The 12,678-nt window shown below is 41.0% G+C and overlaps 1 protein-coding gene and 1 pseudogene across 1 annotated transcript in view; one reads left to right on the top strand and one right to left on the bottom strand.

Annotated features, from left to right (window-relative positions):
- Positions 1–356, bottom strand: part of ATP1B3 (ATPase Na+/K+ transporting subunit beta 3) — a 46,764-nt gene extending 46,408 nt beyond the window's left edge. The window contains exon 1 of the mRNA XM_086674431.1: positions 5–356. Coding sequence (XP_086530557.1) covers positions 5–113 — 109 coding nt within the window. The 5' untranslated portion in view covers positions 114–356. The remainder of the gene's footprint in view (positions 1–4) is intronic.
- A 2,313-nt stretch (positions 357–2,669) lies between these two features.
- Positions 2,670–9,965, top strand: LOC112849686 (heterogeneous nuclear ribonucleoprotein A1-like; annotated as a pseudogene).
- The last annotated feature ends 2,713 nt before the right edge of the window (positions 9,966–12,678 follow it).

Raw genomic sequence — 12,678 nt, 5'->3', positions numbered from 1 at the left:
TCACCCCAGCTCTTGGCGGTGCGCCCCAGGAACTCTCCGGTGGTGGGGTTGTAGATGAAGAGCTTCCACTCGGCTAGGCTCTGGTTGAAGGACTTCTTCTCTTTCTTCGTCATGGTGCGTGTGCCTACGGCGAGGGGAGCGGCGGCCGCGCGGGTGGAGGCGGCGAGGAGCGCGGAGGCGCGTCCCGCTTCAAGCGGCACAGCCCGGCGACGGCGGCGGAAAGCGGGACGGCAAAGGACACCTCCGCGCTGCGGTACGCACTCGAACCTACTGCGCCGCGCTAGCCCGGCGGCCGCTCGGGCCGCGGGAGCCTGACGTCTCCGCCCGCCGCAACCAATCCGCGCGCCGCTCGGTCCGCGCCGCCGCTGCCGCCGCCGCCGCCCGGAGCGGCCGGTTTCGGAGAGGACGCCCCGCCCCAGGCCCCGGCCCCGCCTCGCCCCGCCCCCCTCGCCCCGCGCCTCCCCGCCAGGCTTAGGGACGCTCGGGGCTCCCTCTGCCCTGGTCCGAGGAAGCAAAAACCACACATGGCAACTTTAAAAATCACGAGGGCTTCATAAGCACATTTACATTAACAAGCAAAAGGTGGGCGTCCGTGACCCGCAGGTTTCTCAGGAGGAGAACTCTGGGGAGATGCTGTGGGCAACCGGGGCCCGGCGGCCCCTCAGCTCCTTGCCTGCGGCAGCGTGGGGCCAAAACGCGGAAACGACTCCTGTCTGCTCGAGTCGTCTTCACCGAGGAGAGGACTTCACCACCCTCTCGCCGACCGGCCTCCCAAGCCGCCTCGAGGCGTTCTCCTTTGGGCTCTCTGACGTGCGTAAACTCTGCTGTAGGATCCCGTGAGGCATCCAGCGTAGTACGACTGCCGCTCAGAGAATGCCCTTACTTGGCTCTTCGGAAGGATTTCGCCAGGAATCGCAGCTCGATGGAAATTTCACTCTAACTACGTCAGTACTAATGAAACGGAGTATGCTTTTCTCCAGATTCGGTTGAATTTATCAAGGAGATCAATATATATGCTTTCCTGAGGTTCCTGTCAGCTCTAAAGACCTGCTTTTTTCTGAGACAGCATCTAAAAGGAAATAATTTCTTCGTTTAGTGGTGACGCCTAAGTAAAGTTCCCGGCTTTTGCATCTTTTCCACTAGTGGATGCGCCCCTTGGTCCGGGCTGAGGGTGCAGTCGACATTTTTCTACACGAGATGGAGCTGAAGAGTACAGCGCCCTGCGACTGTTGGCGACGGGAGGAAAGGAAATAGGGAGTTTGAGCAGAAGGTGCGTGTTTTTAAGGAAAAACAAATGGAGCACTGCTTCTAGTGTACTGGCAAATAAATTATGAATGAGGAAATAAATGTGGCACATATAGTACCGTTTGGAATAATTGCATTATAATCTACCTGGAAGTTTAAACACAGCCTGCAAATGCTTTAAAGGAGTAAATGGATGAAGACATTCCGGCGTCTCTCATTGCCTCACGTTGCTTGTTGAAGCAAGGAATTATGGATTACATTTCCCGCAAGTGGAAAAGAGATAGAAGAATATATTACCACAAAGTAATTCCCAACCCCTGCGCTTAGGAAAGCTGTATTTTATCTCCTTAAAAAATCTAACTACAAATTAGCCAAAATACCGGTAGGATAACAGGCTTTTTAGTCTAGCTAAGAGGTTAAGCTGTACGGTCTGCTTGGAATAAAATGTAAAACCCATCTGCTTCATTTATCTTGTGGGTCTCCGTGCTAGTCACAAGCACAGTTTGAAAAATAATTAACCTGGTGCACACAAAGAAAACATGGTGCACACAAAGAAAACGAGAACATTTGAAATAGTGTTTCAGAGCTATTGAGCGCTGTCAGGGATTTGTAGTTTGTATATTTTTTAGTGGTCCTCAATATGACTATCCTATGTAGTGCTTTGTGGTTTTCCAAATAAAGATTTAAATGCAAATATAATTCAGTAAGTAGTTTTAAAACCCATGCATAGTTTAGGAGAGTAACCGATCCAACAGATTTCAATTTGGGGGAAAAGTCGATATTCTGCTCCAAAATACGAGCACTGTTTGTTTCTCTGATATATGATGCTTGAGCGTTACCTGGAAGAGAAAATACTGAGAGTATTGGAGGAAGGAGACTACCAAGTATGAGCAGATGAAATATCAAATTTAATCACAGCTTTATTCCGTATAAGTTTGTTTTAAAAGTTGCCCTTTTAGGGGCGCCTGGGTGGCGCAGTCGGTTAAGCGTCCGACTTCAGCCAGGTCACGATCTCGCGGTCCGTGAGTTCAAGCCCCGCGTCAGGCTCTGGGCTGATGGCTCAGAGCCTGGAGCCTGTTTCTGATTCTGTGTCTCCCTCTCTCTCTGCCCCTCCCCCATTCATGCTCTGTCTCTCTCTGTCCCAAAAAATAAATAAACGTTGAAAAAAAAATTTTTTTAAAGTTGCCCTTTTAAAAGAGAAGCTAGGGGCGCCTGGGTGGCGCAGTCGGTTAAGCGTCCGACTTCAGCCAGGTCACGATCTCGCGGTCCGTGAGTTCAAGCCCCGCGTCAGGCTCTGGGCTGATGGCTCAGAGCCTGGAGCCTGTTTCCGATTCTGTGTCTCCCTCTCTCCCTGCCCCTCCCCCGTTCATGCTCTGTCTCTCTCTGTCCCAAAAATAAATAAAAAATGTTGAAAAAAAAAAAAGAGAAGCTATTTTGCCAGGATGCCCACTCAAATTTGAATTTCAGATAGACAATGGATAATGTTTTTAGTATAAGTATATTCCATGCAATATTTGCGATATATTTAGATATAATAAAAAATTATTATCTACCTGAAATTCAAATTTACCTGGATATCCTGTATTTTTATTTGCCAAATCTGGCTACCCTGCCTGTAGCATAGAGCATCCTATGAATCCCACAGGAATAATAATGATCATTTATACATATTTAAGTCCTAGGCCCTGTACTACTTGCTTAGTGTGGTGTATTTCTTAATCTTTACAAACACTCTAAGAGGGAGGTATTGTTTTCCTAATTTTGTAAATGAGGAAACTGAGGTTTAGAGAAATTAAGTAACTTGCCCATAGTCAAAAAGCTATCAAAAAACAGTATATTGATTCAAATCCCCATCTTCCCTCAACTACCCAATACTGGTTCACCAGCGAATGATGGCAGAGCTCTGGGGAAACTTCATAAAGCTAAACAAGGCAGAATGAGAGAAAATGAGAGAAACGGTTGTGAGACACTTAGTTAAATATTTTCCCCCCTCAGCAGAACCCATTTTCTGCCTTCTATGGGCATAAACAAGATATTTTGGCTCTCAATTTGCTAAAACTCTTGGTTTATTCCTGAATTTTAGAATTATGTACACAGTAAAAAAGTATTTCAGTTCTTATAGCATCTTATTTATAATTTGGTATATAACTCATGCTAATACGGTACTAAATCACTGAAAGACCATTATTTGTCCCTTAGAGAATAGATATTACGGTTTTCTTAGAGGGGCACCTGGATGACTCAGTCAGTTAAGTGTCTGAGTTTTGATTTCAGCTCAGGGCATGATCTCACAGTTCATGGGTTCGAGCCCCGTGTCTAGCTCTGTGCTGATGGCTGGAACCTGCTTTGGATTCTCTGCCTCCCTCTCTCTCTCTGCCCTTCCCTGCTTGCACTCACATGTGCTCTCTCTCTCTCTCTCTCTCTCTCTCTCTCTCAAAAATAAATAAATAAAACATTAAAAAAAAGATTTCTTTAGAATTAGTCCTTCCTTACAAACAGCATCTCCAGTTGTGTTGGCATTTTATTATACCTAAGAAACAAAGTCATGAACACACAATTCTCTTTATGGAAACATCGGTTTCAATTTTAATTTTTGATTAATCCTTTAACAAACAACATCTCTACATCCTTTGCAGATTAAAGGGCAACGCCTACATTATTAATCATCTTAAATGAACCAGTGTTTTTTTAAAGCGTGAGCACAGTATATGGCATAGAAAGTGCTCTGTTAAATGGGAGGGAGTTTTGTTATAATTTTTAATACTGTCATTCACTATATTAGGTGACTTATGAAAAAATGTATGATACGATATAACAGGATAGTTTACTAAATGAAAAATAAATTCAAATGACTAACTCATTGTGGAAGATCAATTAATAATTTGGTTATAAAAATATATAGGAGAAGGGGAAGGTACAGGTGAAACAAGAATGGCAGAATGTTTATATTTATTGAAGCTGGGTGATGAGTACTGGAGTTCATTATATTTTGTTTACTTTGTATATGATTGAAATTTTCCAAAATAGAACTTGTTTTTTTAACTGAGAAAAGTTTAGGCAATTTTCCTGATATACATTTTTCTGGTTCGCTTAATTGAAAAATAACCACAAGGAGGTATAATTTTAATATTTTCAAAGGAACTATTTAAAAAGAAGCTGACTTCAGAGGAAATAGATAACTACTTTATTTTTTTTTGTATTCTTATTAGTGACCTAAGGAAAATTTGAGAAGCCTGTGTATCCATAAAACAAGTTTATGTATATGGAGCAATCAGAGACAGAAAAGAAAAGAAAAGAAAAGAAAAGAAAAGAAAAGAAAAGAGAAAAGAAAAGAAAAAAGGAATTGTTGCAAATTTAAAATATAATTAATTCCTTTTTAAAAATTCTTTAATATTGTTTTTGAGAGACCGCGAGCAGGGGAGGAGCAGAGAGAGGGAGACACAGAATCCACAGCAGGCTCTAGGCTCTGAGCTGCCTTACACGGGGCTCAAACTCACAAGCCATAAGATCATGACCTGAGCTGAAGTCGGATGCTTAACCGACTGAGCTACCCAGACATCCCAAAGTCCTTTAATTAAAAAAAAATCAACATAAGGGCTGAAAGAAAAGGTTGGTAGAATCTCCCAAAGTGTAAAGCAAAAATACAGAGGGGAAGAAATATTTTTAAAAGTCCAAAGACTATACAGGGTCAAATCCAGGAGGGTAATAGCCAGCTAATAGTTTCAGAAGGAGACAAGAAAATGCAGGGGAAAAAATAACGAGAGCAATAATAGAAGACTATTTCTTAGAGTTAAGATAGGAGTCTTCAGAGTAAAAGGGCTTACTGAGTGCCAAGCAAAATAAATGAAAATAAACCCATACTTCACTATAAACTTGTGAGTTTATAGTACATTAAATACCAAGAGAAGATTCTAAAAGCTTCCAGAGAACAAGCAACAGGTCAATTATAACGGAATAAAGACAATCGGTACTCATAGTTTTCTCATCAAAAGCACTCGGTGCCAGAAGACAGTGGAGCATGGCTTTCAGAGTTCTGAGGATCTGAATATCATAACCAGCTAAGCTATCATTCAGCTGTAAGGATAAAATGAAGACATGAAGAACTCAGAAAGCTCACCTTTCAAAAATTCTTTCTGAAAAAAATCAATTAAGGATCAATCAGTACAAAGAGAAAGGAATTCACAAATAAGAAAAACTTGAGACCCAAGAAACACTAATCCCTAACCAAATGAAAGGAAGGCCTAGAAGGATAGCTGTACAGCAGGCTAACAGAGCAACTGATACTGAACTTGAGAAGAATGTCTGTCCTCAGGCAGAAAGTGCATTCCATGCTACAAAGACTGGGATTAAGATCCTAGACAAATTTAGTCATATGGTGAAGGCACATGCTTCCTTTGTTAAGAGGAAAAATGGAAAGCAATTAAAACTAGCAGAAATATGAACAAATATAAAGCAAACTAAAATGTGCTATTATTTGTTCCTTCTCATGGAGTATTTGAAAGTCTAATTATATAATCCTGATGTTTGAAGAATCCCTCCTAGTGTCACGGGCTAGTGATATAGATTTGCCTTTTCTATTCTAACTAATGCCTTTTGTTCTACAGCAAATGCTATTTACATAAGCAAAATAGTATAATTACAGTTTATTGACTTTCAATAATTAGTGTCAATTGCATGGCCATTCACAGAACAAGATGTAAATGTTATAAATTCTAACAATATGAAAGTAATGGTGGAGTTGACAGAAGTCAAGAGTTCTATGGAGGGGGCAGTGCCTGGGTGGTTCAGTCAGTTAAATGTCCAACTCTTGGTTTCCGTTCAGGTCATGATTTTACAGTTCTGTGCTGACATCACAGAGCCTGCCTTGGATTCTCTCTGTCTCTCTCTCTCTCTCTGCCCCTCCTCCATGCTCCCTCGCTTGCTCTCTCTCAAAATAAATAAACTTTAGAAAAATTGTGAAAAGAGATTTCTATGGAGAGAGAGTTGAAGGAAGAAAGTTGAAGGGAAATGTAGATGTGTTCTTTGTCTTACGTAATAAATAATAAGGTAAGAGATGTTAAGAGTTGCTTTCTGCCCGTGGATGCTAACAAGTATTATTAAAGTCTCCCCTGCCACTACCAACATGTCTAAGTCAGAATCTCTCAAAGAGCCTGAACAGCTGTGGTAGATCTTCATGGGAGGTTTGAGCTTTGAAACAACCAATGAGAGTCTGAGGAGCCATTCTGAGCAATGGGCAACACTCACAGACTGTGTGGTAATGAGAGATCCAAACACCAAGCACTCCAGGGGCTTTGGGTTTGTCACGTATGCCACTGTGGAAGAGGTGGATGCAGCCATGAGTGCAAGGCCACACAAGGTGGATGGAAGAGTTGTGGTACCAAAGAGGGCTGTCTCAAGAGGAGATTCTCAAAGACCTGGTGCCCACTTAGCTGTGAAAAAGGTTTTTGTTGGTGGCATTAGACACTAAAGAACATCATCTAAGAGATTATTTTGAACATTATGGGAAAATGGAAGTAATTGAAATCATGACTGACTGAGGCAGTGGCAGGAAGAGAGGCTTTACTTTTGTGACATTTGATGACCATGACTCTGTGGACAAGATTGTCATTCAAAAATACCATACTGGGGGCTCTTGGGTGGCTCAGTCAGTTGAGCGTTTGACTCTGATTTTGGCTCAGGTCATGATCTCATTGTTTGTGAGAGCCTTCTTGGGATTCTGTCTCTCTCTCTCTCTCTCTGCCCCTTCCCTGCATGTACTCTCTCTCAAAATAATAAACAAATTTAAAAAAATACCATGCTGTGAATGACCACAACTGTGAAGTAAGGAAAGCCCTATCTAAGCAAGAGACGGCTAGTGCTTCATCCAGCTAAAGATGTCGAAGTGATTCTGGAAACTTTGGTGGTCATGGAAGTGGTTTTAGTGGGAACTACAACTTTGATCGTGGAGGAAACTTCACTGATGAGGTGGCTTTGGTAGAAGTCAAGGTGGTGGTGGATATAGTGGCGATGGGGACAGCTATAACAGATTTGGTAATGGTTGAAGCAATTTTGGAGATGACACAAGCTATAATGACTTTGGCAATTACAACAATCAATCTTCACATTTTGGACCTATGAAAGGAGAAAATTTTGGAGGCAGAAGCTCTGGCCCCTGTGGTGGTGGAGGCCAATATTTTGCCAAACCATGAAACCAAGGTGGCTATGGCGGTTCCAGCAGCAGCAGCAGCAGCAGCAGCAGCAGCAGCAGCTATGGCAGTGGCAGAAGGTTTTAATTACTGCCAGGAAACATTTCTACTTAATTTAGCAGGAGAGAAAAGCCAGAAAAGTGACAAGGAAAGCTACAGGCTACAACAGCCAAGTGGTGGCAGGGCCTTGCTGCAACAAAGAAGACATGTTTTAGGCACTACTCATGTGTATGGGCAAAAAACTCAACGACTGTATTTGTGACTAATTGTATAACAGGTTATTTTAGTTTCTATTCTACGGAAAGTGTAAAGCTTTCCAACAAACCTTTAATGTCGCTTTTCCAACAAAGTTTTAATGTAGATTTTCTTTCTTTCCTCCCTTTCTTTCTTTCTTTCTTTCTTCCTTTCTCTTTTGGAACACTTGCTGTTGATTGCTAAATGTAATAGTCTGGTCATGACACTGAATAAATGTGTCTTTTTAAAAAAGAGAGATTGAGAGAGAGAGAGATGTTAAGAGTTTAAAGATGGTAGAGCTGGAAGTGAAAATATAAATATATTCTTTAAAGTTGTAAATATATAACCAATAGAAAAAATAAATACTAAATTAAAAAAAATTTTTTTAGTGTTTATTTTTTTTGAGAGACAGGCAGAGCATGAGCGGGGGAGGGACAGAGAGAGAGGGAGACACAGAATCCAAAGCAGGCTCCAGGCTCCGAGCTGTCAGCACAGAGCCAGCACTGGGCTCAAACTCATGAACCGTGAGATCCTGACCTGAGCTGAAGTTGGACGCTTAACCGACTGAGCCACCCAGGTGCCCAATAGTAAATTTTTCAAAAATTAGAAGTAAAAAAGTAAATGCTGTGTATTTTTAATACTAAAATAATGCTGCAACTAACAAAATATGAGATGGAGGATGAAGTAGGATATAATACATAAATAGTTCATTTATCATCTTCCTCTCCAGGGAGTTAACAGTGTTTAAAACTGACCAAAAAGAATAGGTATATAAGCATGTAATTTAGAGCTAAGGAGACAGTGGCTCTCTTAACCATTTGGGCTGCTATAACAAGATACCATAGACTGGGTGGTTTATAAACAACAGAAATTTATTTCTCATAGTTCTGGATGTTGGAAGTCCAAGATCAGAGCGCCAGCATTGAGTGAAAGTTCTCTTCCGGGTTGTAAACTTCTAGTTGTATCCTCACATGGTCAAACAGGGAGGGAGCTGGGGCCTCTTTTATGAGGGCACTAACACCATTCATGTGGGCTCCTCATGATCTAATCACCTCCCAAAGGCCCCCACCTCCTAATACCATCACCTTAGGGGTTAGGATTGGAACATATGGATTTTGGGAGGCATAAACATTCAGACCATAGCAGTGACCATATAAAATAAAGCTAGACAGGATTTAAAGTCATTTCCTAGGGAGTTCAATGAATATCATGTTTTTCTAGTGGGATGGAGGACAGGATATGTGTACTTTTCATTTTTAATCCTTTTGTACTATTTAATTGTTTTTAAACCAATGTATGTGTTGTACTGCTTTAATAGCTGAAATTAAGGGGTTGGGTAAAAGCACTTTAGTATAAAAGTTTGCAGGTAGGGATTGTGAGTCCCCTTAAAAACTCTGAGACTCACAATCCCTACCTGCAAACTTTTTTTTCCCTCTTTAAAGGAAGATACAAGTTCTTCAGTGACAGGGTAAGAACTAACATTTTAAAAAGTGTGGAAATGAAGCCAAAACCAAAATTATAGGCTGTTATACACCATTTAGTTTCTGTATTGATTTTCCTACTTAATTTAACTAAGAAAAAATTTTTTTAACCCACAGGACTCTGTCAAAAACACAAAACTTTCAATCATAGGTAGAAAGCACCAGGAAAGAAAAGAAAAGAAAAAAAGAAAAGAGCTAAGCCATCAGTCTCCAGTGACTGTTGGTTGTCTCACATGTCTGTTGCAACGCAGCATGCTAATTTAACACAAATTTGAAACTAAAAGAGTGTCATATGAAGGCATCTAATGAATAGTCAGGCTCCTTGCACATGTGCTATGTTGAATTAATACATGCACTGCAACTTTTCAATTTACTTCTTTCATGAAGAGTGCTAACTAAAGAGGGGCCAGAAACAATTTCCTTGTATAAAGGCAAAACAGATTTACGAATCATGTCTCTGGGCGCCTGAATGGCTCAGTTGATTAAGCGCCGACACTTGATTTCAGCTCAGGTCAATCACAGTTTCTGAGATTGAGGCCGGCGTTGGGCTCATCACTGAAAGAATGGAGCCTGCTTGAGATTCTCTCCTTCTCTCTGGCCTCACCACCCCCCCCCCCACACACACCGACCCTGCCCTGCTCATGCATGCATACTCTCTCTCTCTCTCTCAAAAATAAATAAATTATAAGAATAATGTCTCATATTTAATAATTGTTTTATAGCATAACTTGATAGCATCTAAATCTCACAAGTTAGCTCTAGGACTTTTGTTGTTATTGTTTATAAAACTCAAATAAATGCTTCTGCCAAATTTGAGGTACTTGATTCCTTAAGAGTCCTTCATGAAGAATCCTTCATTCTGTATGTGACAGTTTATTTCTGATTGTTACCATGAAATACTAAAAGCTACAGAGGATGTGTAGTTTCAGATTCTAGTTCTTGACATTACAGTAGGATAAGCATATTGCTCATAGACTGCTATGTCTCTAAGGGAGAGGCCCTTGAGATCAGCTGGTCTAAGCCCCACTATTCGTAGATGAAGAAACTGATGCTCAGAGACTGAGAAATTTAGTCTCCACAGAAAGTTAATGAGATAGGGGCACGTGGGTGGCTCAGTCGTTTGAGCATCTGACTGTTGGTTTCAGCTTAAGTCATGATCTCACGGTTCATGGGTTTGAGCCCCGCATCTGGCTCTGCACTGTCAGTGCTTGAGATTATCTTTTTCTCCCTCACTCTCTACCCCTCCCCTGCTTGTGCAATCTCTGTCTCTCTCAAAATAAATCCATAAAACTTAAAAAAAAATTAATGAGACATATAAAGTGACCAAAGAGTGTTCAGCTCCTGGTGAGAATTTGTTATACTGTTGTTTCCTTAACTCAAACACTCACCATCAAAAATATCAGTGTTTAAAAGCCAAGAAAGTAGTTTAAAAGGGGCTTTTGAAAATCTGGAAAATTATGATTCTCCAGAAGTTCTATAAATAAAAAAAATGTTGCCCCTTAGAGGTCAGGAATAATGATGGTAAACAAAATTCTTTCCATATCCTGAAGTCTAGGGCATCTTTCTATGAATAAGGAAATGTGGTCTGAAAGAATAGAAGGTTCTATCTATCCATATTCCATCTTTATTTGAACAAAGATATCTCACAAATCATGATCAAGACTCATTTCCCTCTATTCAAATAAGCTGTGGGCTTCTGGTGCATTTGCCAGACAACTCCTAGGGCAAAGTGGGACCAATTCAAAACTTGGATCCAATTTTCTAGTTTCAGGCAGGATTGTGTTATCTGATAGCATTAATAAATAGCTGGCTTATTATTTACAATCTCTTTTCCCTTCAGTGTGATGTTTTGTTCTTAGTGGAAAATAATTGTGTCAGAGAAGTGACTATGTTCTTTTAAGCAGGAACTATCTGTCACAATCTGACTAAGAGGAACATGAGGGAAAATTTAAATGTCACTTTAGGCAATATCTCAACATTATTTCCTAAGAGACTTGATAATGTCTCCAGGGGCGTGGGAATCCAATTTCCTTGATTCTAATTATTGTTTTGCAACCTACTCACTCTATGACCATAACTTAATTACTTTTACACAAATTCATTATTTCTAATTCATTGTGTACAAGTATATAATTCTGCCTTACTGGCAATATTAGGAGGAAAGTGGTCTTTGGGTTAAGTGATGGTTTGGGAGTTAGGAAATCCCCATAAATGCATATTGTGTTTCAACTTCCTGCAAAGCACGTAAGTTTATGTTGGGTAATGATCTTTCCATATCAAGAAACAGAAAGCAAACTCAGATGGATTTAAATAGTAAGGAGAATTTACAGGTGAACATAGCTTAAAATCCAGAGGTTTTCCCGGCTTCAGGAAAGGTTTGACTCAGGGCCCAAATGGATTAAATAAATCCTGGATTCTTGCTTTCATTATTGAGGGTCAGTTTCCAGAAGCTTCTGGACCTACATACTTCCAGGTTCATATCCAGCAGAAAAGAGACTTAGCAATCTAAATAAAAACTCCCAAATGTAGTCTCATTGGCTCCTCACTTCCCTGACTTATGATTATATTTGTCCTAAACCAACTGTGAAGGCCAGGGAGATGGGACATGCTGATAGGATTAGCCCAGAAGGGTCCACCTGGGGTGGGGTCAATCCCTCTCAAACACATGATTAAGAAATTTCCAAATAGTGGGAGCCTGGGTGGCTCAGTCTGCTGAATGTCCGACTTGGTTTTGGCTCATGTCATGATCTCATGGTTCCTGGGATCGAGCTCTATGTCAGGCTCTGTGTGATGACAAAGGGAGCCTGCTTGGGATTCTTTCTCTCTCCTGCTCTCTCTGCCCCTCTCTCACTCATGCTGCATGCACTCTGCCAAAGTTAAAAAAAAGTTTTTAATCAAAAAAAGAAATTTCCAAATAGTGTTAGGGAGAAGGAAAGGGAGATAAATCCTACAATCCTCTTTTTTCTTTTTTTTTTAAGTAGGCTCCATGTCCCGTGTGGAGCTCAATGTTGGGTGTGAACTCATGCTCCTGAGATCAAGACCTGTGCTGAGATCAAGAGTCCAACACTTAACCAACTGAGCCACTTAGGCACCCCAATCCTACAGCCCTCTATTTAAATGCCTTCAGACACTAGCATCTCAACCTAGAGTCATTTGTGCATTCATTGATTCATTCAACTAACATTTTTTCAGGGCTCACTATATGTGAGGTCTTTTTTTTTTTTTTTAAAGTTTATTTATTTTTGACAGAGCGAGGAGGGGAAAGGCAGAGAGAGAGGGAGACAGAAGATCTGAAGTGGGCTCTGTGCTGACAGCATAGAGCCCAACATGGGGCTTGAACTCATGAATGGCAAAATCCTGAACTGAGCTGAAGTTGGATGCTTAACCGACTGAGCCACCCAGGCACCCCTATATGTGAGGTCTTGACTCCATTTTTTTCACTCCATTTCCAGGTTCCCCTTTAAAAGCAAGAGGAAAGTCTAAGAATTGGACCTCAGATTGGGGGAAGAATTATGAGAGAGATGAAGAAAACT

This window comes from Puma concolor, chromosome C2 (assembly GCF_028749965.1).
Source record: "Puma concolor isolate L17-30 chromosome C2, mPumCon1.1.hap2, whole genome shotgun sequence".
Taxonomy (NCBI): Eukaryota; Metazoa; Chordata; class Mammalia; order Carnivora; family Felidae; genus Puma; species Puma concolor.
Note: the sequence above shows the minus strand (reverse complement) of the source record. Positions and strands in the feature narration are given on the sequence as shown.